Here is a 24,678-nt window from a genome sequence, read left to right as displayed (position 1 = left end):
AAGCATAGAATGTCTAACAAATGTGTATGCCTTTCATCAAATAAGGTGAAGGGGCGTCTCTGAAGTGGTGTTATTAGCTAATGTGGTCACGTCTGTCGTTATGCTATAGTAGCCAGACAGTTCGCTAATATATTAAACTGTAGCGATAACTGTTTAAGCTGGACCTGTTGATCGAAAAAAAAATTTGGTCATCCATGGGACCGGATGGGTCATGCATTTTAATCAAAAGGGTGCAGCTCGTAAAGGAGGTGGGGCAAATGGCCGAGCCAAATAAGTTTTGGCTCGGCCTGCAGGAGAATGAGTACCTGGGGTACACCATCGGGAGGGGATGTGTGAAACCCCAGACAAGGAAAGTGGAAGCGATGCAGGACGTTGGCAGGACGTTTGTGAGGCTAACGAGCTCCAATCTGAAGTTTATTCCCCACTTTGCGTCCCTAGCCAGCCCCCTGAAGGAACTAACCAGGGACCGTCTGCCTGCCCGAGTGACCTTGACCGAGGAGACAGAGAAAGCCTTCAAGAACCTAAAGGGAGCACTATGTTCAGGTAAATACCTGTGATCAGGTAACTGCATCCGAAACAGGGGTTGGGGCAGTCTTCTCATAGCTACAAGGAGGTGAGGGACAACCAGTCACTTATTAGCTGGAAGTTGTTGCCGCTGGAGCAAATATATTACATGGTGAAGAAGCGTGTCTCACAATTAAATGGGCTCTAGAAACCCTGAAGTTATTCCTGTTTGGATGCCACTTCACCCTGGTCACGGATCATGCACCACTGGTTTGGATGTTGCGGAATAAGGACAGTAACGCCCAGGCCACCTGCTGGATCCTATCACTACATAATTTCTCTGTTTTGCACAGGTCAGGGGCAGCCCAGGGGAATGCCGATGCCCTTTCTGGGAGGAAGGCCCTGGGGAGCTGGACCGCTCTCCCGGTCGGAGCTGGACCGCTCTCCCGGTCGGAGCTGAGGGGGAGGATGTTTGGCAGACGGCAGGGAGGGTTGAGGGTAATAGTGAAAGATATCTTGCAGCCCGCTGTCTCCGACCCCAAACCTTGAATAGACTACCTCCTTTGATGAGGCAAGCCTGAGGATCATTAAGCAGTCAGTCAGTGCTAGGAGTTGAAAGGTAGAGCAGGCTGCCACATGGGGCCTAACAACTACAGCCAGCTATGAGTGATCTTGTGCCGCCGACGAGAGGGGAGAGACCGAATTGCATTGATTACCTGTTGAGACCTGGAGTCTGGTTACCCTCACCGTGTACCGTCCTGCTTTGGATGAGAACCCTTCTTTTGACCTTAAATTGCTCTCTGTGTGTTTGCTATTCGACTTGGTAGCTTGGAAACCCCACACCCACGAGTCTGCTACTATATATTTATGCATAAAAAATATATTGATATTAGTTGGTTACTAATGAATATTTGCATGATACAAATAAAATCATAGCTACAAAGAGATGGAAGGAGAGATGACGTTTTGCATGCATGCTCCCTCATCACATAAGGAGACAGGAGGCTCCTCTGGTGGACGCACCCTCCCTCCTGCAGAGCCAGCGGTGCTCTGTAGATTACAGGCATCCCTCACCGTGCCCCAGTTACTTCAGCAGAGCCAAGGCAAAAAGGGCACAGTCAAATTATTGCATCCAAAAATGAAGACGATTTTACGTTTATTTTAACATTTTGGATCACAGACCACTGCGCAATACCTCCTGCAAACCATCTGAAAGTAGTACCATGGTAATGTGACTGGGTCCTGCTGAATTATGGGTGTTGCAGTTTATATAGTAGGACATTTGGAATCACAACATTGTGGGGGAAATTGTGTGGGGGAGTTCAAATGAAATGTAATTATTATATGCTGTAGGCCTATATAAAGACACTATTATTGTATTGCCTGTATGTTAAACGAATGAAAATAAGTGTGTAAAATTAAAGCTAACATTATTACCAGATTGGACCTGTCACAATGTTAGAGCTAACACTAGTTCTGACCAGTTCTGACTAGTTTCTGCCCCCACACAAATAGAGCTCAAAACAACACTAGATGAGGTCGAAACCCGACTCCCTTTAATACATAGGCTGGAGCTCTTTACCATGTGATCCTCACCACCTACATACCATAGAATTTCCTTTGTCCCCGAGTTGCGTCTGTAACCAGCTCTTGATTGCACGATGGGTTACATGATATCCTGCCTTCTGTAATAAATAGTTGAACATTTATTTTTCTTTCATCCTGAGTCTAACCTTCAACGAAGGAGAACACCTCCACTACACTCTGAAAACATAGGCCTACACAGTGTCGTTAGTCCACGACGATATGTGCTGGTGTATAAAAGGAGGGAGATTGTTTGGAGGCCAACTCGTTGATGGTTTTTCTTCCTTTACCATTTCCATAGCTTTCCTACACTAACATAGTGAGACACAATATTATGCATGAATTAAGTGTGGCTGTGTGTGTATGTGTCGGTGTGTGAACATGCTTTCATGTGTGTGCGTGTGCATAGCAATTTTCTACTCCTAGACAAAAATTAGGCATGCAAACCAATTTTCTGCCCATGCACACCTACTCTTCTGAGGATATCCATCGCACGCTCAGGAACAGTGTATGACCAATGCAGCTGTGACACTCTCCAATTTTCCATAGCACTCAATTTTATATTCCTGTGTTTTTTCCATGAGTGCCTTTGACTTCACTTCTATTGATTTCCTTTGCGGTAGTCAGGTAGGCCTACATGCCGCCTGGATTGTTTGGATTGAGTGTTTACCGCAAGTTTCGTACAGAAACAAAATTCGTTTAAGATTGCTTTACCCACGTAACCCCCTTCCCTCCCTCCCTTCTTTCTTTCTTTTTTTTTTCTCTCTTTCTTCTTACCAATAGGCCTATACCTTCGTATTATATAAAAACAAAATCTGTAAAACGTCTTTGAGTACCTAGAAAAGCGCTTTTTTAATCGAATTCATTATTATTTAATTGTTTTTGAAACATAAATAAAACGCACTCACGCACGCGCGCACACACACACACACACACACACACACACACACACACACACACACACACACACACACAGACAGACAGACACAAATTGGCAATTAAAGCAGCAAACAGCGTCAATAGCAGTTCTAGAAAAGCTCAACAAAACCATTGGAAGATGGAAAGGGGGGGGGGGCTGGGCGGAGGCGTACGAAGATAAGTTGTAACTGACGTCATCAATTTGATCAGAGAGCATCGCACGGTGCTCCGTGCTCAGTGCTCAGTGCTCGACATTCAGGAGCACGAAGGAAGTAGAGATTCTCCTAATTAATCATCGACTGGCTGAGGAGAAACGCTCATTGGCGCGACACCTCGGGCGATGCGTGCAAGTGCCTTGCAGCCTGCATGCATTCGAAGCAACACTGAGATAAAAAGGCGTTTAGGCGCTGTTCCATCTTTGGGGGACTTTGGATCTTCATAAACATCTACAACGGAGACCCTCACCAACATGGACAAGGTGCCTGACCTGCACTCCATGGTGAGCGAATGTTGCCTATTTCCTTCATGAAACTAAGATGCATTTTGTTCCTTTTCCTTTTCTTTTCTTTTACTAACGAGACTAGAAAGCAGCACTCACTCACGGAGATAATGTATAGGTCTTCTTAAGATTGATGTTTCAGCAGTTCGTTTAAAAAATACATAAATACGAAAGGTATGCACTTTATTATATCCGTCGTTTTCTTAGGGTAGAAATATAACGTATAGTTAAATAATTAGGTTGTTGTGCGGCGCGTATACCTGCGCATAACCTTCCCCCAACACACGCGTTAAAGATAAGTCTTCAATTTGATTTGTAATTCTAATTCTCAAACTTTGGAATATAATGTTATGTTGGTATTGTGGAATGGTGGAGCATAACCATATCTGCCCAATTTGTATGGAATAAACAATTAGGAAACCATGCTCAAAAGTTAAAACCTTAACTGACTTCTATCGGTCGAGTTTTCTCCCAATGAATATCTTGGAGGAACGTTTTCATAACAACCTGACCTGCCAACCACAGTGAAATGTACAGGATACACACACACACTCACTCACTCGCTCACTCGCACACACGCACACAAACACACACACACACACACACACACACACACACACACACACCCTCTGATAGAATGATTGATTCACTTTGTATTTAACCTATAGGTGTCTGCTCATACACATACCGTTAATGCCTATTGATTTGTGTCACTCAATATTGTCTGACACTTCCTGACCTGACGTTCCGCTATGAAAGTAGAATCAGCAACCGCACCCAGGCAATAGAGATCCATCAGACGTGTGTAGACATGACCTCCTCCTCCTCCTCTTCCTCCTTGTCTTTATTTCCCGGAGAAACGCTGGGTTTTTCTCTCTCTAAGATGGGCTCGCATCTGGAGGATGACAGCTCGTTCATATCCAACATACCTGTCGCCATGGATATAACCGTTGCCGTGGTCTACTCTGTGTTCGGTAAGTTTTTGCATCCCATCCCCGGGGGTGGTGGGGAATATGCGATATGTAGGCCCGCCTACACCCAAAACACATGGTTGGGTTTACCTCCCCACCGCTCATCCCCACCACAGCGTGACACAATGAAGACCCCACAGGGTGAAAGGTTGTATGCATGAGTGTCCCTTAGCGTTGGCCTGCATGTTCACTTAGCAATCTGCGATGCACTTACACCACTTACACACATACAACTGACATGTCTGTTTCCCATTCCCTACTCTGCCGATACTCATGAATGTGTTTCCAACAATAAAGTATCTATGGAACTAGGAACATGTTTGCTGCGAGCTTCTGATCCTGGATGGCCCAAAGCAGCATTGGAGGGTAGTGCCTCAACAACCCTTTGTTTTTTTCGGTGAAGCTCGCCAATGTAAGACAATATGTTTTGTATGTGTTGAAGTCCCTAAATAGCCCCCCCCTTGGGCCTTTATACAACACATGTTATCCCCCTCCTCCATTAGATGGATATTTCTCACCTATAAAGCTAAAATACTGAACCTTTGGATTCGGGTTTGTTTGTAGTTGAATGACCTTTTTGTTTGTTATCCCTGTTTTCATGGTAAACAAAAAACCAATCCCCAGGCTGAAGAGCAGGATCTTCAAGAATTTATCTCCGGCCATGATTCGGCCCGTCGGTGTCTGTTTTTCCTTCTCTTCGACCACGCATGATGGAGTGCCTAGCCCCAGAGACAATACGTGTTTCCCCACCCTTTAAAAAACCATAATCATTGATCGCACTCCCGGCAAAGGGATAACACCCCCCCCCCCCACCTCCAAAGCTCTCTCTCACTGAGTAGTCCTGCTCATGCGTGCCGTGTTTTCCTTGATCATCGCTGGCATGTCTCACAGTCCAGTGGGGGGGGTGGGGTTGGGGTTCTATCTCCAACTCCAGGGGTCTGCTCTCTGTTTGGCAACAGCATGTTGCTGTACGTCTCCTACAAGAAAAAGCACCTGCTGAAGCCTCCTGAGTACTTCATTGTGAACCTGGCTGTCAGCGACCTGGGCCTGACCCTCTCTCTGTACCCCATGGCCATCTCGTCCAGCCTATATCACAGGTGCCGCCGCCACACAGTCTGTTTGTTTGTTTCCTGCATTTTATAAGGGTCTTTCTTTCCTTGACGGGGACATTGTTGAGGGGATAAAAAAGATGGTTACGCCAAAAAAAGGAATGATCCAAGCACACATTGACAATAAAAAGGACAAATGTTGTTGGGCACGTTCGCAATGCTAAAATTGTTATCCACAAGAATGGGGCCTTACATTCATTGTGTTCTCAACGGTGTCACCCCCCCCCCCCTCCCCCCTCCACATTCAATTCCACTTCCCCATCGTTCCCTTTCTTTTTTCCCTCTCTTTCCTTTTCTCTTCTCCTGACGCTCCGGCCCCCCCACCCCCCAGGTGGCTGTACGGGAAGACCGTGTGCTACCTGTACGCCTTCTGCGGCATGTTGTTCGGGATCTGCAGTCTGACCACGCTCACCTTGCTGAGCATGGTGTGCTTTGTGAAAGTGTGCCATCCTCTCTACGGTAAGCATACTCTTCAAAGACGCCGTAGCTGAACTTCCGCCGGAGCTATCGTTGGTAGAGCGGGCTCTGCCATTCCCCCTGACCAGAATGTGAGGGGGGAAAGACTGCAGGACCGTCCTTGAGCAGCAAGGGGCAAATTGCCGGACAGTGTAGAACGCACTGTCCGGTGATGCACTGATCACGCAAATTATAATACAGATAAGTGCCTAAGTCATATTTTAAAGGTGACATATTATGCCACCAGGTGTGAGGGCTCATGAGTGTGATTAGCCATTCCAAGCCGTTTTGGAAACTGCCTCCTCTGACATCACAAGTGGGCAAACCTGGTGGAATAATATGTCACCTTTAAGGTTCATCTTGTATTCAGCGTCAAAAATTGCTCAGTCAAATAAATGAATGAATCGAAAGTTAAAAGCACCCTGATTGGCTTAGGGTGAACCAATGAGGCATTGTGAATCAGCAGTTTAGCAGAGTAGAGTTAGGCAGGCATCACAACTTGGCCAAAATATGACTTGAGGCAGTTCTGCTTGTGAGGCAAACGATACCGTCACATTGTCTCCGTAGGGAACCGGTTCAACTCCTGGCACGGCCGCGGGCTCATGGGCTGCGCCTGGGCGTACGCCCTGCTGTTCGCCTCGGCCCCGCTGGCGCGCTGGGGCGAGTACGGCCCCGAGCCCTACGGCACGGCCTGCTGCATCGACTGGCGCCGCTCCAACCAGCACACGCAGGCGCGCTCCTACACCGTGGCGCTCTTCCTCTTCTGCTACATCCTGCCGTGCTGCGCCATCGTGACGTCCTACTGGTCCATCATGGCCCGGCTGCGGGCCTCCCAGCGGACCATGGAGCGGCACTCCCGGCCCAGCCCCCACATGAGCAGCCTGCAGGCGGTGATAGTCAAGGTGAGTGAACGACGAGTCGACGACACCGGAAACATGAGTTTTTTAATAGGGATGATGAAAGGAAAATGGATGGAGCGAGGAATTTTGGTTGATAGTGATGCAGTGTGACGCAAATGACACCGCGTTCACATTGTACATGTCCGTCGATGGATGACGGAGGGCGTGCCTGACGTATGGGTATCGCCTTGTTCACACTACATGCGTCCGTCCGTCGACGGATGGGGGCTATTTGACGTATCCATGTGTTCTTCCGGGTTGTATTACAAAGGCGATTTCATTGGACAGTGTCCTTGCGTATATTTGCATAACGCAGTCGGGTCCGTCGCTGCCTGAAAAGTTTAAAATTTCTCCACTTTTTGACTCAGGCCGTGGAGCCGACATAACGGATGGACCCACAATGCATTTCGCGAGCGCCCCACTCAAAGTCAATGAGAACCGTCGACGGACGGAGGTAGTGTGAACAAGGGGTAACGCGATCTGATTGGCCGACGGATCCGTCGCTGCCTGAAAAGTCAACTTTTTGAAGCAAGCAACGGAGCCAACAGAACGGATTGACCCACAATGCATTTTGATAGCGCACCATGCAAAGTCATCGAGATCGATCGACGGACGTGTACAATGTGAGCGTGTAGGGAGAAAGAGAATCGTATCATTATTAACACAGCGAAACGCTCTTCTATCTTGGACGAGAAATAACGCCATTGAATGTTTGCATCCAAAAAATACTTAATAGAGATCCGTTTGAAGTGAGCCAAAGAATGAAATCGGTCCCAATTGTTGAACCTAAAACAGACAACAACTCTGAAGTCCAAAGCATGCAGCCCTTACACGCATGTAGCCCTTACGTAGGACGAGTTACACTGTGTAACGCCTCGTGCCCACTGCACCGTCAGTCAACGGACGTGGGAAGGCGTGGCTGACGGATGGGGGAGTAGTCTTTGCAGAGGCAACCGTCAGCCAATCAAATCGCTTCGCCGGGTTCTTCCCGCTTCTTCCTGCTTGTTGCGAGGCAAGAAGACCCGCTTTCCCCCTTTCCAGTATCGTCAGAGCCCGAGTCGCACTTTCTGACGGTGGCGAACGCTCCAAGTCAACGGACGGATCCACAATGCATTGCGCGACCGTCCCCATTCAAAGTCAATGGGCAACAGACAACTGACGGAGGTAGTGGGCACGGGGCGTAAGGGCTGCATGCTTTGGACTTCAGAGTTGTGGTCTGTTTTAGGTTCAACAATTGCAACAATTTGCAACAATTGCAACAATGCAAATCATCAAATCTGTAATACAACTTTCATTCTTTCGTCAAACCTATCGTTCGAGCAGTGCTTCTCATTACTGGATGACTCCTCTTTAGGGTAAGCCTGACCTCCGGGCTGGTGTCACTATGGTTAAAATCCTATTATTTCCATGTTTTTATTGATTATCGATAAATGGATGTCTTTATGATTCACTGCCAATACACAAGAAATAAGTGGCTTTTAGAGCTGGAAGGAATCAAATCTGTGTTACAGTCGAGCAGGAAGTATCATAAACGTCCTTTCGTAATGCCTAGGGATTTCTTTTTAATATCAAAAGTAAATATTGTGTCTCCAGAGAGGCTAGAGCTCTCTCTGTAGCATCCCTACTCCTCCTCATTCCATCATTTGAAATGGACGAAGGACTGAATGAAAACCCAAAATGGAAGCAGCTTCTCACTGAGAGCCATAATCTCCCGTTCTTGGAATACCTGGGGAGAAGAAAGCAGCAGGAGCTGGTGTTGCATCATGGCTGTTAGCCTGTTACCGGCTGCTGTTACCGGCTGCTACATGAATGCTCATCGCTAAAGGTTGATTTGATTAAACAATACTTGTCCCGGGGGAAGTTTCTCTTGGATTCATACAGGGTCTGTTTCGGCAGTTAAAATCCAAATAACACATTGCAAACATATAGTACATACACAGTCAACCATTCACATGTACCCATCCAGTACGCGCCCAGACTGCCATCTACCAACACATTGCACTCTGCCCATCGTCCAACACACCTGTAGTCATCATGATGATGTGCATTACACGTGCTTTAAAGGGACACTGTGTAAAAATTACTCCCATCTAGTGGTACAATTGTATATTGCATTCAAACTAATAGTGCTCGCTTGTTCAAAAACTACGGTGGGCAGTATGTGCCAAGAAGCTGTGTCATGACATCCAATACTACCTCATCGAGTCATTCGAGTGATGATGAGGTTCGTTATTTCAAACAAATTTCAAACTGCAGTGAATCATTAGTGTAAGCTAATGATGCATGAGTAATTACTCCTCGAGCAAGATAGTGAATTATTAGTCATCATTCACGCTGGCTCAGAGTGAAAACGCGTTTGCATTTCCTGTACCACGTAGTGCTCTTTGTCCCTCTCGGCAGTTCATAGGCCGGAAGAACATGGAAGCCTCCATGAAGCATACCCGTCCTATGTAACTACATATTAATTATTCTTCGCTCAGGAGGATAAGTGCGATTTTTGGCAGAGATAATTTTACACCAATGAGGACTTATTTATGAATGAATACGTTGATTTGAGGTAATAAATGACTTAAAATGTTACACAGTGTCCCTTTAAGGGTAAGGCAGCCTCATCAGCATAAGGTCATCACAAAGTGTACACGTCGTGTAGTTAAAATCTGTTTAAAGGGTTACAGGGATGGCCTCGGCTTGGCTTTGATGGACACGTGGACAAAGGAGTGCCTAAAGCATTTAAGCCTGCATTGAGGGACTCCCAGCGTGAAGGGAGAGGCTGTTACTCAGAGTGGCTCACATGGAGGACGTGTTCCCATGGAAACAACCCGAAAACCACCCTACAGAAATGGAATTCTCATTCATGTTTTCCTGTGTTATTCACAGTGGAGAACACCACAAGGCATTGATTATGATGGCTACTGTTATAACTGTGACTACTACTTTGCTCAATTTGCACTTGACTCTCGACTTCCGATCCATCATCACCGAAAAGCGTTGATTCTTTTTCCTTTTCCTATGAAGGGAACACACATGGACATTTTGAATACCATGTCATACCATCTGATTCTTGAGAGATATAATGAATATGATTTGAGATTATACTAGCACTAGTATGGTTCAATTGTACGGCTGCCCCCTCGGTAGGAATCCTTTTTACTATTTGCTTCCTACTTTCAAACCTGACCCTTGAAAATGATAATAATTGTGTCATTATAGATGAACAAAACATTAACATTCTTCTGATGACACAAAATTTATGTCATGCAGTATATTTATTATTTAGTAGTAGTAAAACACTCTTTGATTCATGCTGCAATCTGTATGAATATTGGCTACAGCTTCGCATGTCTTCACACTAAAGTCTTATTTTGTCTACATATTCAAATCTTGCTTGCTATTGTAGCATCTCTGCTATTGTGTGAAATAACAGGCGTGTAGTATCTCGCATGAGGACCATTATGTACACATTTTCATTATGTAATGAACACAAAAATTAACTTCCGGCTACTGTTACGGCCGTCGTTATGCCAAGTCTCAGTCTAATATCACTGACGGGTCACTGTTATGGCTTCAATCCTGGCTGCAATCCTCTCCAAGTTGTTAACTTCCAGAGGTCCAGGTAAAAAGTGCTAAAATGGTAACCCAGCTTAATACCCCAAAAAATAACCCAACCCAACCCTAATTTTAAAAAATTGTACTCTATTCTGCTCTTCTCTTCCCTACCGCTTCAAAACTCTTCTTCGTCTTCGTCTTCCTCCTCCTCCTCCTCCTCCTCCTCCTCCTCCTCCTCCTCCTCCTCCTCCTCCTCCCTGTAGCTGAGTGTGGCCATCTGCATGGGGTTCTTCGCAGCCTGGAGCCCATACGCCATCGTGTCCATGTGGGCCGCCTTTGGACACGTGGACGCCATCCCGCCCCTGGCCTTCGCCTTGCCCGCCATGCTGGCCAAGTCCTCCACCATCTACAACCCGGCCATCTACCTGATGCTGAGGCCCAACTTCCGCCGGGTCCTATGCCGGGAGCTGGGCTTCCTGTGGTGTTCCTGCCTGAGCCGTGCGTTCCAGCCCCCGCCGCCGCCGCCGCCCCGCCCCGCCCCTCAAGCGTTGGCGGCCGGCCCACGCTCCGTCCAACAGACACACCAGTTTTCCACCGACACGGAGGGCAGCTCGTCCCCATCCTCGCGGAAAACACTCGGTACCAGGTCCCGCAGCGATAAACGCGGCGACGCCTTCGAGTGCTTCCGGCACTACCGGCACCGGTGTCGGGTCTGTCACCCCGGCCCCCAGGGTCACAAGTCCTGTGAATGCCCGTCCGTGTCGGATTCTAAGAGGAATAACGAGCGGGGGACGCTGCGTTTTTCTCAGGTGAACTGTGTGCCGACCACTGTGGCGGAGAAAAGGACTTCAGACATTGAGAACCTCCACATCAACCTGGAGATGATGCCGGGGCACGCGATAGAAGCTTGGCCTTAAACCGTTTTTATGTTCTCCTTTGTATAGGTTATTGTTTACAGCGAATAAGTATTGACGTTGATATTCACAATGCTGTGCATTTCAATGTATGCAGTTTTCAGGAATCCTATTCAGGAATGTAGTTCAATAAGATTCTGTAGTATATTCTGGCAGGAGATTATCCTGTCATTTTTATTATTTTTTTCTAACTGATATAGGGACTGACCGTTCAAAGTGCTCAACTGAAACTATGTCAAATTAATGTAGTCATGTACAATTTCATCCAATTATAGATACCACTTTTTTCTAACGAAGCTTCAACAGCTTCAAAGAAATGTGCCAATTCAATTCAAGCCAATTCTAATAAATTGAGTAAAAATAATGCAATGAAAATGTTTTGGCCTCCAGATGTTCTCTGGAAATACATTGTGTTAGCTTATAAACCCTTCGTACTTTCCTAGTAAACTAGAGTTGTGGCTGTGGTTATGCTTTTATTTCCCTGTCTCTGTCGTCACACTCTGCAGTCAGGTAGCCACATCCTGTTCTCAAAGGGAAGATACATGCCTCAAATACAACCAAACTTATTTTTTTTACTAAAGGTGTTACACTTTGATGTACTTCTGATGTACTTGAAAAGTTATTGTTTACACTTAGCAACGTTATACACAGATGGAACGTACATAATGTTTCTTATGTTATGTGGATGTTTTTGTGTGGTGCTCAGTCTATATTTATTTATTTATTTGCAGCTCAATATGAGAATGAGCAAAGTGATTCTGCAGCTGTGAAGTACCACCAGCAAATCGAAATGATGAACCATAAACTGTTCGTCCATACACATTATCCATATGTGAGAGGTGGCAGCACGGCTGACATGTCTGAAGTAGGCCTACATACTCTTTGTTTTCCTTACCCAACACCCATGGTGGTCCTAAGACTCACCTATGCGTGACTACCATGCATTCATTGACAAACTGTCCTTGTTTCTGGCCATGTTCCACAAGGCTTAGAATTAGTCGATAATTCAACCCTCACTGTCCAACCAAACTGCAGGAAGCTGCTGCGTGTTTTAATGAAATTATTAAATTGGAAATGGGAAATAGTAGGCTACTATTATCAGACATGAATGCTAATCCCGATACTGTGGTCTTATAATTCTTATTAAGAAGGACCAATCAGAAAAAAAAAAAGACTAATAAGTAAAAAATATGAATATTAAATCGAATACTTAGTTAATAAAATGAGTTATTTTGAAATCACAAAATAGTCATTCCAACAGATAGTTATTGTTCTTGCCTAAATTAAACATATTACACAAAACTTTTTATTTTATTTGAAATTTATATTTGGAAAATGAATCAGCATTAGTGATATGCAACTTCGTTGTCCTTACTCCCACATACATACTCACACAAACCCATTACAGTGAGCTGACCATTGAAAGCACTGGTCAAACTTATCATTTAAAAATACCTTTACAAGATAACAAATAGTCTTGCCTTTATACTATAGGGTGATAGCACAGGAGCCATTAGCAACCAGCTTGCTAATTGCATACATTTGCACAGGAAGCATATTTATTGTTCTACATCTTATTGTAGTGGAACAGTTGAAAGAAATGTATACATATAATAGTATATAAGAAAATTGCACATTTCAACATAATTCACATTCATAAGAATACCCGGTACATTTTCAAATGTTATTATTAATGATGATGACACAACTTGATTCACTATGCCTTCGACACTAAATAAAATCATTATTATGTTTCATGTTATGGTTCAGGTTTTTGGCTCAAATACATCCATCTCGCCCGGGTAAATGCCAGATATACAGTTGAACCCCCCAAAAACAGTAAACATCTAACTATTGGAGAATTTTAGATTTTCTCTCATCAGGATATTGGAAGTACGTTTCTACTTGTTGAGTGAATTTGCCTCAGCCCGCTGCTGCAAACCAAGAACCAACACATTATGTTCTTACATTGTGTGTCAAAAACAGTTTGTGTTCGACTTGCAGCATCAGGCTATAGTGAGAGGTGTTGGTATGCACCAAAACTGTAAACTGATCAGTCTGTACGGCTGAGAAAATTCACTAAATGGAAGAGAATCCATCCCAATTAAGTCTTCCAGACTTTCTTGTAGAAAGGAAAGAACATCTTTATCCCTCTGAAGAAGGAAGGAAGGAAGGAAGGAAGGAAGGAAGGAAGGAAGGAAGGAAGGAAGGAAGGAAGGAAGGAAGGAAGGAAGGAAGGAAGGAAGGAAGGAAGGAAGGAAGGAAGGAAGGAAGGAAGGAAGGAAGGAAGGAAGGAAGGAAGGAAGGAAAGAAAGAAAGAAAGAAAGAAAGAAAGAAAGAAAGAAAGAAAGAAAGAAAGAAAGAAAGAAAGAAAGAAAGAAAGAAAGAAAGAAAGAAAGAAAGAAAGAAAGAAAGAGAGAGAGAGAGAGAGAGAGAGAAAGAGAGAGAGAGAGAGAACCATGACACAACCATATCTTAAGTACTTAATGGGAAGGACTTTGCTTGGAAAGAGATGGCTTTGATTTTTGGAGGGGTTGTAAATTCAATTCCCTTTCCTTTGTGCTGCCATCTCCCTCCCATTCAGGTGGAGCTGCTCTTCTGGCAGGCGGACAACAGTTTCTGGATCACGTCCACGGGGATGTGGCTATCCAGTGCCTTGCAGAGCTTGCCCACAGTGCAGCCCAAGCTGCCCTCCTTCATCCTCCAGCGCTCTAGCATCTGGTGCACCTTCTCCTGCAGCCCGTCGCGGCAGTAGTCGTGGTCCACCGCCTCCACCTCCACGTTGGTCAGACCCAGGCGTCGAGCGCAGCGCTTCCAGTTGGAGCCGATGTTGTCCCTCAGCAGGTCCAGGTGTTCCTCGGTCACCGCCTGGTCGTCTGTGGGGAACGGTCAGAAGAGATGGTGTGCTTCGTGTTCAGCCCCGAGGCACCACAGCCTTGGTGATAACATAACTGTTTGAAAAAGTGGGTTTCGTTCGAAACAGGTGAAAAGATACTGACCCCGCTCTATTCGCCCTTCCTGTTCTTGGCTCTGCTGAAATAACATAATTCTGGCTGTTGTTTGTGTCCCACTTCATATGGGAGGATACGGTTGCGCCGTGTGTGCTTTGGGCTTACAAACGCAGAGTTTTTTTGTTCGACCAGATGTACAGAAGCAACGTGCTCATGGATATTAGAGAGCGACAGTGACTTGGGGATGTTTGCCAAATGATACGTGAGGCAATGGAACGGTTTCTCTATTTGGTCAGCTGATGACCAAAAGCACACAACCGTTTTTTCCTTTTCTTCATGATGTGTTACACATCGTTGAAATATGGTCCACTAGTTCGATTCACTTTTAAATAACACAAAATTATGGCTTTATGGATGAATGGATTTCATAAATGTATCACATTTATGAAATACACCTTGTGAGATTTGTAATTAAGTAATGAACTTTCCTCTAATAGACTCTGTGCAACATAGTGTGATAAACTGTATATAACGAAGAGAAAGTGAACGCCACCCTTACCATATTTCAGGAGAGCCTGTTTGAGTTGCAGCATAGAGTAGGACGGCCCACCCAGACTGGAGTCTGAGCCCCTGATGCTCAGAGAGTTGTTATTACCAATCTGGATAGCACTCGCGTTCTGGATGTACAAACCCTGGGAACCTGTGGACACACACACACACACACACACACACACACACACACACACACACACACACACACACACACACACACACACACACACACACACACACACACACACACACACACACACACACACACACACACACACACACCATTGTCACTTCAAGAGGAACCTAGTCAGACATCTAGCATTTGCCGAAGAGCAGCAGAAACCAAAAAAAAAACAGGAGAACCAATCCCCTCCTTCAGCACCTGTATCCTGCAGGGGGCCGATCATGTTTGGGATGAAGCGGAGCCCGGCGGGGTAGTCGGCCGCCGCCGTGTCCGGGACCGGGTACGTCGGCCACGACTTCTGCCGCTCGTAGGCCGAGGCCTGCTCCGGAGGGACGAGCCGGTGCTCGGCGAGGGACGGGTTGCTGGACACGGTGGACTTGTGGTGAGACTTGGCCGAGGACGCCGCGGACGCCATCGACTCATAGAGGCCCACGTCGGGGTGGTAGCAGCCGTCCTCCGAGGGCTCGGCGGTCGCCGGGCGCACCGAGGACATCCCCGGGTGCTGGGGAAGCTCCGAGACGGCGCGTCGTAGCCGGGTGTGGTCGGGCTGGCTGGGGTCGGCCGAGTGCGGCTGGCCCACGAAGGTGTAGCTGCCGTTCTTGTGGTACTGCAGCTCCCTGTCCAGCTTCTGCTCCAGGCTGGTGGCGTGGGGCCCTGCCGCCCCCACCCCCTGGGCGTCCGTCTGGATGGGGCCGGCGGGCTCCTCGACGGAGGTCCGGCAGGAGAGGTAGTGGAGGTCCTCCACGCTGGCCTCCACGGGGCCCAGGGAGGGGCCAAGGGAGGGGCCGCTTCGGTCTGAGCTCAGCAGGGAAGCGGGGCCGTCTGCATGGAGGGATCAGTATTCGGATTTTATGCGTGCGCTTCTGGAGATGTGTTCTTCAGAAGCAACAACAATAAAAAGATAACAAGACTTAGCTAACAAATGTGACTTAGCTTTCAAATGCTTTTTTGGTTTTATTTCAACATCAACAATGAATCACTCTTATTTTACATCAAATATTGAACTATTTAAAAACATTCTTCTTCTTTTTGTTTTGCAGTTAGCCAATACGCGGATCACGTTCGTTCCGAACCGTGAGTGTTGATCCTAAGGATCACAGATCATCCGTGATCCGTTGCACCCCTAGTCATGACTGTACAGGCTTTGAATTCATTGATGAGAATATCACCTGCTGATGCAGACTCAGAGGGGATGGTTAGGGTTTTCAACTTCTCCACCAGCCCTTCGGGACCATCGTACATTTCCTGCGGGGTGTGTAGGTCAGAGGAATCAAGATCAGCATAAAGCGTATTGGTGGGGCCAAGGCAATGTTGTGAAGAGCCACTTTAAACAATTGCTATGCTTTGTTGTTTTCAATGAACATGACTGAACACAAGGTCATTTGACTACATAAAAATAACGTTTTAACATTTACATTAAGACATTTAGCCGACGCTTTTATCCAAAGCGACTAACAACAAGTACATTTCGTCAGGAGCAAGAGAAACACTTACCCTCAAATGATGGGAATCCTTCTCAATTAAGTCTTCGAGATTTTCCTTGTAGAAAGGTAGGAACATCTTGTAACCCTCTAGAGAGTGAAGGAGGAAGAGAGAGAGAAATAGAGAGGAGATCTGAGACTGACATAATGACATTAAGTTTGGTTGTAAGACATGACATTCTCCAAACATTGCACTGCAGACACTGTACATCTGGGCACCACAGCGGAAATACACTCATGGAAACAACATTAAACTTGTTTCTGAGAGACATGGCTCTTTAAGCAAATCACATGGATGATGTTCCAATAGTAGTAACATGGGCATAATTGATTAGCTGAGTTTCAGAAAAGTTTAGCAATTTTACACTACACTTATCACTACATATACTATACAAATAATAGTATATACATTCTATAATAATAATAATTATTATTACTACTACGTTATTAATATTATTCTTAATATTAGCATACAAATAATCGTTCTCTATCGAAAAAAATATATCAGAGAATACAAGATTGTATTATTTTGATATTACTTTAAAATATTTATGACACACACACACGCACACACATCGAAAATCCAAAAGAGGCGTACCCTGAAATGTGGGCCTAAGCTTCGGGTCCTTGTGCCAGCAGCTCTTCATGAGATCCACCATCTCGCGGGGAATGTCCTCCGCGATGAGGTCCTCCGCTGGGCGGTTTCCATTGCGGACACACATGCACACCTGGTTCTCGTTTCGGGCGTCTGGAGGGGAGAGGAACAACAGTGACTGGCCGCCCTGCTGGCCTGCTGGGCCCTACGATGCATTACTTCAAGGCTCACTGAGATGGACAACACAGGAAACAAATAGTATCCCTCCTCGTCCTTTCCTTTTATTTCTATTGCCGTCGGTCACTGTGTGAAGGTGTCACTGATGTTTGCAGCCACCCTCCACAAAACAACGAGCTGAACGCGATTTGTTTTGCGACACAACAAAAGAAAAGTACATTTGACAGACAAACAATAACATAGTAATGCACCCACAGAGCCCCTTCACTGAGAACCTGACCAAACCGCACCTTCCAATGGTGTTCACAGGCAACCAAGTATTCACCACTACATTTAGTTGTTGCTTTTTGTACAACAGGCTGTAATGGTTTAGACAATGATGGAGGTTGTCAGCATTTTCTAAACAAAAGCCATGCAATGGAGGGCTCACACCTGTAAGAACTCACTCTCGTAAGGGTCTCGGCCGGTGAGGATGACCCACAGCACGATGGCGAAGCTGTAGACGTCAGACTTCTCCGTGGAGCGGATGTTGATGTCCTCCAGGTGCTCAGGGGCCATGTAGCTCAGCGTGCCGGCCCCCTGGGTGCCCGCCGTGGCCACTGAACGGCTCTTCCTGCGGGACTCCTCTCGAGTCAGCTTGCTCCAGGACTCGCAAGTGGCCAGGCCGAGGTCAGCGATCTGGGATCGAATAGAGCGCACAACATGTTAAGTATTCACACGGACACACACGCCTCTCTCCACACACAGGTGTAACCCTGTGATGATTAAAGCATTGTCTACCTTGATGTGGAAGTCCTGGTCCACTAAGATGTTCTCCGGCTTCAAGTCCTTGTGTATGACATTATTTTCTGTGAGGTAAACCATTCCTTCCAGAATCTCGAGAACGATTCTGCCCCTGATCGATATTGGCACTGTAACCTGTGAGAAACCGATGGCAGGATATTTTACATGCTTCCAATAAAATATGAACCATCGCCAATCAACATACAGAAAATAAAACTGCAGTCTTACTGACTGTCATATTTACATGTCTTTTGTTTTGTTATTTGGGATTTCATTGCGTCTCATGCAGTACCTCCGCATACCCGCTAGAGGTCCGGTCGGGGACCACACAGAACACTGAACTATATAATATGATAACACGAATAGAATCCATACCTGTTGAAGCATGGACTTCAGATTGCCCATTGGTATGAGCTCCATGACCAGGGAGTAGTCCCCGTCCTCCATAATGACACCCAGAAGCTTCACCACACGCTCATGGCACAGTTGGATCATCAGGGCCCCCTCCTCCTGCAGCGATCTCTTACTATCTCTGTGAAGGTACGAGGAAATGATTTTTTGAATCAATAAGTAGCCTACAATTAAAAAAATAATAAAGCAAACAACCACGAAAGGTCAACAGTTACTGTGTATAGATACGCGTAAAACAAGAATTAAATTAAGTGGGTATTTTCTCGATGAAAAGAGGAACACCATGAGGAAAATAAAGTTAATAAAGTTAATGGCTTCAATGTAGGCATTCGTCATTTATGATTAGATAAGAGTTGATGAACTGGTCTACCACGTAATAAACATTCAACTCTAAACTAATTGAACCAGTGAATATACATGTATTATAAACAATAGATGCTGTAAGGAGAAGGGGATTTCCAATGTTGACGCGCACTGAACAGAGAACTCACTCGTTTCGAAGAAAGCCAGTGAACACAGACTTCAGGACCACAGGTCCGAGGGTTTTGTGGCGGCATAAGAAGACTTCACCGAATCCTCCGTAGTCGAGCGGGTCTTTGGTTAAAATATCAGCTGATCGGATTCGAAAAGTTTCGAGTGAACTGGCCATTATACGGGCCTGAAGTTCTAGGGAGATAGAGACAACACGTTTAACAAAGTAGGCTATATACTATATACACGCCATAACCGGAATATTGCCCGTTACATATTTTGTAATAACGTGACACAATTCAATTGCGATCCATTTTCTAAAGGGAGCTCAATGTGGGCGATTCGGTTTGTAGGAACAGAAGTCCAGGCGCAAGGGCTGCAAAAGTAAGCCAAACTTCTCCAACTACATTTTTTGACATTTACAATTAGAAACAAATATCGCTGTTATCAACATGTCATTGTGTTACGAGTACAGCAAATAATGAAGCAATGTATTTACCTATCTCATAGCAAAAATGTGAATTATTCCAAGAACGGTTCCGGGAAGGGAATCACTTCTGGTTGCAGAATGCGTAGTGAAACTATCACGGTCCAGCCCGACAAGTCAAGCGCCGAGCAGCACTTTGGATAACGTCACGCCACGCCACGCCCCAGGTGTGGCACTGGTTACGCTTGAGTCACTTGTTATTAATTAGCCTACCTTTTGCTAAGGGGGACATCGAGGCGCCAATGCTCGTGTCACTTGAACTTCCTCAAAGCAATCTGCATCGGCACAGTGTGTCAGAGCTTGTACCAGAAATTTCTCAGCACTAGCAAAAATGGTTTAAATAAAACATACAGGTAGGTCTAATCGTTTTTTATTCACAAGTGAATCCTAACACGTTGTCCTCTGTTAACCCAAAGTGTCGGGGCAGTGGCATTTAGCTTCGTCCTGGACTATTGAATTAACAGCCGCCATCATGTCTTCTAACCACCAGATGTCACTGGTAAGCATTTGCGATACAATCAGGAAGAACCTTTTAAAACCCAATGGGGCTCTGCGCGCCCAATTACTTCTTGCTAATCGACGCTTGCAATTTACAAACAGTAAACGAGTTCAGCATGATTCACTAGTTAGGACGAATGATGGAGTGATGTATCATTCCTGTGTATCACTCACTGCAAATAGATATGCAACGGCTGAAAACAACACATAATGAACTGATTCTGGGATTTCGATTGACATTATTAAATTGATTAATTTATATCCATTGTAGGAATATTTTCATTTGTTGCATATTCATGTTTTAATTTGTTTCGTCCGTTTTTTCCTTTTTCCTTTTATTATTCGAAACAGCGCATCCACAATGCGCAGACTCCCGGCCGCTGAGGGGCGACGTTAGCAGGAAACACAAACAGAGGAGCTTTGAAAAACATGGCTGCGTGCAGGCTGGCGTGTTCGCGGGGGTTGAATGCCCTTTATTCAACTCTTGGAGCACCAAATCAGGTGACAATCATAACGTTTGTATTGATTGTTGTGTGATAGTTACCTCTTTCTAGTTTATATCTTATTCGTTGACAGACATATTGTGTCGATCCCAAAGGAGCCTTGACAAGCAATTGTTGACCTGCAATGACAAATGACAAATACAGTCCATACATATGTGTATTTAATTATCTTATCATATTACACCCGAAAAGTTTCATGACAAGTTCAATTATAATCAATTACGAGTTTCACTGCTTGATGCCTAGATGTAGCTTTCCTGCCTGGTCACTCACCGAAAACAGCAGGGATGTTTAATTATATTGCAATTGCTAAACGATTCTTTGTAGGCCCTGACGAGCTGCTGGGGTCGGGTGCAACAAGTTCGATCTTACTATGTGGACTGGAGGATGCTAAGAGACGTCAAGAGAAGGCAGATGGCGTTTGACTATGCGGACCAGAGAGTACGAATCAATGCTCTGCGGAAGAACACTATCCTGCCCAAAGAGCTTCAGGTAGGTCATTTTTGAAACACAGTAAGGATCAAATTGCTTTGCAGACTAAATGTTTGTTAGTGTTAGTTATGGATTGCCATGACTAGAAATATGTTTAAGAGAAACAGGTGCAACGTTGTTTTTCTCACTATATGCACACAGTCCATTCGATGATATGATTAGATGACACCATGCTATAATCCTTACTAAGTCAAGACAACTATTCATAAATCCCTCTGTATCATCTATCTGCATGGCTCCGGTTAAACCTTGAGGATTTTAATTTCAGAGAAAAGTACTAGGGATATTATGAGCCATTATAGCGGAAGCTGTCAATCACATTTGGCAAGTGTTAACCTGGCTTATAGAGACGACGCTGAAGTTGGCATCCGATTCGCAGCATCCGATTCAGCAGCTGGTCCACTTTAAATCGGTCCTGATTGAAAACCACTACACCTAGACTCTTCAAATCTGGACTAAATTATCACAGTGAGGCTATACATTATAATAAACATAGTTACAGATTTGTGAAACCTTTTTTCTATTTGTGAAAATGCAATACAGGCTCATTTTAATGCTTTTTAGGGGTCCAGACTGCATTAGAACGGGTCCTGATTAAAAACCACTACACCTAGACTCTTCAAATCTAGACTAAATTATCACAGTGAGGCTATACATTATGTAAAACATAGTTTCAGATTTGTGAAACCTTTAACCTATTTGTGAAAATGCAATGCGGTCTGGACCCCTAAAAAGCATTCAAATAAGCCTGTATTGCATTTTCACAAATAGGGTAAAGGTCTCACAAATCTGAAACTATGTTTTACATAATGTCACATCACTGTGATAATGTAGTCCAAATTTGAAGAGTCTAGGTGTAGTGGTTTTCAATCAGGACCGATTTGAAGATTCTAAGTGGTTTTCAAGCCGAATCGGTTGCTGCGAATCGGATGCCAACTTCAGCGTCGTCTTATAGAGCTTGTTTTAACACTTGGGAGATCATTTCAAGAGGAGATATTCCTGTCCAATTGACATCCACAATCACAGAAGGAAAATATGAATCATTAATAAGTAATAGTTTTAAGTACATAACCATACAATAATTCACACATGCATTGAGCATTCATACTGTCTCCTAGCAACTCCATGGTCTGAATCAAACGACCTGTTTTTTTTAATATACATTTCTTATTTTAAATTCCCCCAATGACTTGTGCACTGCCTCAAAATGTGTGTTCTTACAGGAAGTGGCGGACAAAGAGATCGCGGCGCTGCCCCGGGACAGCTGCCCCGTGAGGATCCGCAACAGGTGTGTGATGACCTCGCGACCCCGCGGGGTCAAGCGCAGGTGGAGGCTCAGCCGCATCGTCTTCCGTCACCTTGCAGACCACAATCAGATGTCCGGGATCATGAGAGCCATGTGGTGATTGTATACGAGCCGGGTGGCCGAGGAGAGGGTGGCTAGCTGAACACGGGCCGGAACCATAACCGGCGGACGGTTGCTCGTTTTGGGCCTTTCTCATCTTGTGGATAAATATGATTGCAATATCATTCCACAGAGTACCTTGGTGTCCATCAGGACTAGGCACCAGCCTATGTAACATGGATATTGATGGGCTGGTATTTGGTTTCTCCACCATAATGTTGTCATGTATTCATTCTCATGCCAGCCTCATGCATTGCCACTTGCTCTCTCTCAATTTGAATGGATGATTACATGTGTTTGTTTGACTTCTTATTTATGCATACATGTGAAATAAATGTACATAATGTTACCATTCGTAATGTTCATTCAAACTGATTCAATAGCCCAGAGAGGGAGATTGAGTTTTGCTCCAAAGGCCGTCAGCACTCTCCCCAGGAACCCAACCAAGTTCAACACACTGCCCCGCTTATGCACACACATAGATATAGCAACTATGCATATATATTTTTCCATTGTTTCATATTTTTGTTTATCAAGCAAGGCAAATATTTTATCTTATTTACAATAAATATTGTGTCTTATTTGGTCAAAACACACACACAGACACACATTTTGTAAGACAACAAACCCACTGTGAGGACCTCACCGGGACAAAGGGGCTCCTGCTTGTTATTTTCGTTGTGTTGTGCTGTTTAGTCTTTGAGAATCGGGAATGACATTTGAACATCGATTTTATAAAGACACACTTAAAGTATGAAAATGGAAATGAGTAGCAGGAGCAGTCCGAATGAGTCATTTAAATGACAATCAGGGTCAATTATCTCCATAAAGAATATACGAAAGGGCCCAAACTAATGTGTTGTGATCACCGGCCTGGTGATTTTAATATGCCTGACCTCCGATACACACACACACACACAAAATTAATTTCTTAATTTTGAAAAGCAACAAAAATTATGTGTTACTACTATTTATTATTTTTGGGGGATTTTTGTATATTGAATGCTGATACACTTCTTATTAATTAAATACCATTTGGTTTAGCACAACTATACGCACACAAGCACACATACACACATACACACACAGGAAATCAACTATCTATTTATCAGAAACATAGATTAATGTAGGCACATTCTGTTAGGTCAGCTCTTATTATAAGCTCTGACTCAATACTGAATTACATTTTATTTCCCACTTACTAGAATGAGCATGCCAAATACTATATACACAATCCTTGTTTCAAAATGTCCTAAACACACCTGTTGTACACAGAGTACTATAATCCTCCCTATATCAGCCATGGTCCACTGTCTCATGTACATGATATAAAGAAATAGATATAGGTGATATGAGTATAGAACAGTAGAACTGACCTTGATCCAGACTCTGAGATGTGACCGGTCCAAGGGATGGAGCAGCAGTCAGTGAGAGGGTTTGAGCTAAGCTCCTCTGGTTTTAAGCTCCTAGGACGGGTTGGGGTGGTGAGTCAAATTAAGGAAGCAGCCACTGCTGCCACACACTGCTGGAAGCAACCACTGCTTCTTCCCTAATCAGTCTCTCTCTCTCTCTCTCTCTCTCTCTCTCTCTCTCTCTCTCTCTCTCTCTGGTTCTCTCTCTTTCTCAGTCTCTCTGTCTGTCTGTCTCTCTCTCTCTCTCTCAGTCTCCCTTTCAGTCTCTCTTTCAGTCTCCCTGTCTCTCAGTCTGTCTGTCTCCCTGTCTGTCTCCCTGTCTGTCTGTCTGTCTGTCTGTCTGTCTGTCTGTCTGTCTGTCTGTCTGTCTGTCTGTCTGTCTGTCTGTCTGTCTGTCTGTCTGTCTGTCTGTCTGTCTGTCTGTCTTAAATTAAAAGTGCTTTATTAGCATGACTGTTTGAGTACAGTATTGCCAAAGAAATATTCATGTTAAACAAGAATAATTGCACAAATAACAGATTGGTTACAAATAATTAAGCAACATCAGTAATGTGGATGTATGTTAGTATCTTAGAAAATAAAGATTAAAATGTGTGTTTTATACACCAACAAAGTTATAAACAAAGTCAGACTGAATCTCTCAGGTTATGACATTTCAGGACATTTGCGCTTCCAGGGCAGCAGAAGGACCTTCACCAAGAAAAATTGCAATGTTGTCCTTATGTTCTATGTCTTCAAAATTCAGAATGTATATTTGTAATTTGGTGGATTTAAAATGTTTTTTTTATGTAAATAAAAAAGGAAGTGCTCCTCTGTCTCAGCCTTCTCTGCCTGACAGTGACCACAAGACCACATTCGGTGATCCCTCAGCAGCGA

General features: G+C 44.7%; 3 protein-coding genes across 5 annotated transcripts; 2 read left to right on the top strand and 1 right to left on the bottom strand.

Moving 5' to 3' along the window:
* The first annotated feature begins 3,171 nt into the window (after positions 1–3,171).
* Positions 3,172–12,473, top strand: LOC130387231 (opsin-5-like). Its single transcript, XM_056596246.1, has 6 exons — positions 3,172–3,505; positions 4,389–4,479; positions 5,411–5,573; positions 5,917–6,044; positions 6,609–6,943; positions 10,750–12,473. The coding sequence occupies exons 1-6, from the start codon at positions 3,476–3,478 to the stop codon at positions 11,401–11,403; spliced, it is 1,401 nt and encodes a 466-aa protein (XP_056452221.1). The 5' UTR covers positions 3,172–3,475; the 3' UTR covers positions 11,404–12,473.
* A 153-nt stretch (positions 12,474–12,626) lies between these two features.
* Positions 12,627–20,009, bottom strand: ripk1l (receptor (TNFRSF)-interacting serine-threonine kinase 1, like). The gene is made up of 11 exons (XM_056597438.1): positions 19,505–20,009; positions 19,026–19,200; positions 18,499–18,655; positions 18,121–18,258; positions 17,787–18,018; positions 17,167–17,316; positions 16,582–16,658; positions 16,257–16,332; positions 15,286–15,909; positions 14,911–15,051; positions 12,627–14,276 (listed from the first exon to the last, which is right to left on the bottom strand). Exons 2-11 carry the CDS (start codon positions 19,181–19,183, stop codon positions 13,981–13,983), a joined length of 2,049 nt encoding a protein of 682 aa, XP_056453413.1. The 5' UTR covers positions 19,184–19,200; positions 19,505–20,009; the 3' UTR covers positions 12,627–13,980.
* Positions 19,699–22,757, top strand: mrps14 (mitochondrial ribosomal protein S14). Of its 3 annotated transcripts, XM_056597450.1 has the most exons (5): positions 19,699–19,845; positions 19,920–19,991; positions 20,342–20,491; positions 20,821–20,985; positions 22,209–22,757. In XM_056597450.1, the coding sequence occupies exons 3-5, from the start codon at positions 20,420–20,422 to the stop codon at positions 22,389–22,391; spliced, it is 420 nt and encodes a 139-aa protein (XP_056453425.1). In that variant the 5' UTR covers positions 19,699–19,845; positions 19,920–19,991; positions 20,342–20,419; the 3' UTR covers positions 22,392–22,757. The 3 variants fall into 3 exon arrangements, with proteins under 3 accessions (XP_056453425.1, XP_056453424.1, XP_056453423.1); XM_056597449.1 differs by lacking the exon at positions 19,920–19,991; XM_056597448.1 differs by having other exon boundaries at positions 19,699–19,991.
* Positions 22,758–24,678: the final 1,921 nt, after the last annotated feature.

Source organism: Gadus chalcogrammus, chromosome 8, assembly GCF_026213295.1.
Source record: "Gadus chalcogrammus isolate NIFS_2021 chromosome 8, NIFS_Gcha_1.0, whole genome shotgun sequence".
NCBI lineage: Eukaryota > Metazoa > Chordata > Actinopteri > Gadiformes > Gadidae > Gadus > Gadus chalcogrammus.
This window is presented reverse-complemented; position numbering and strand designations above follow the sequence as displayed.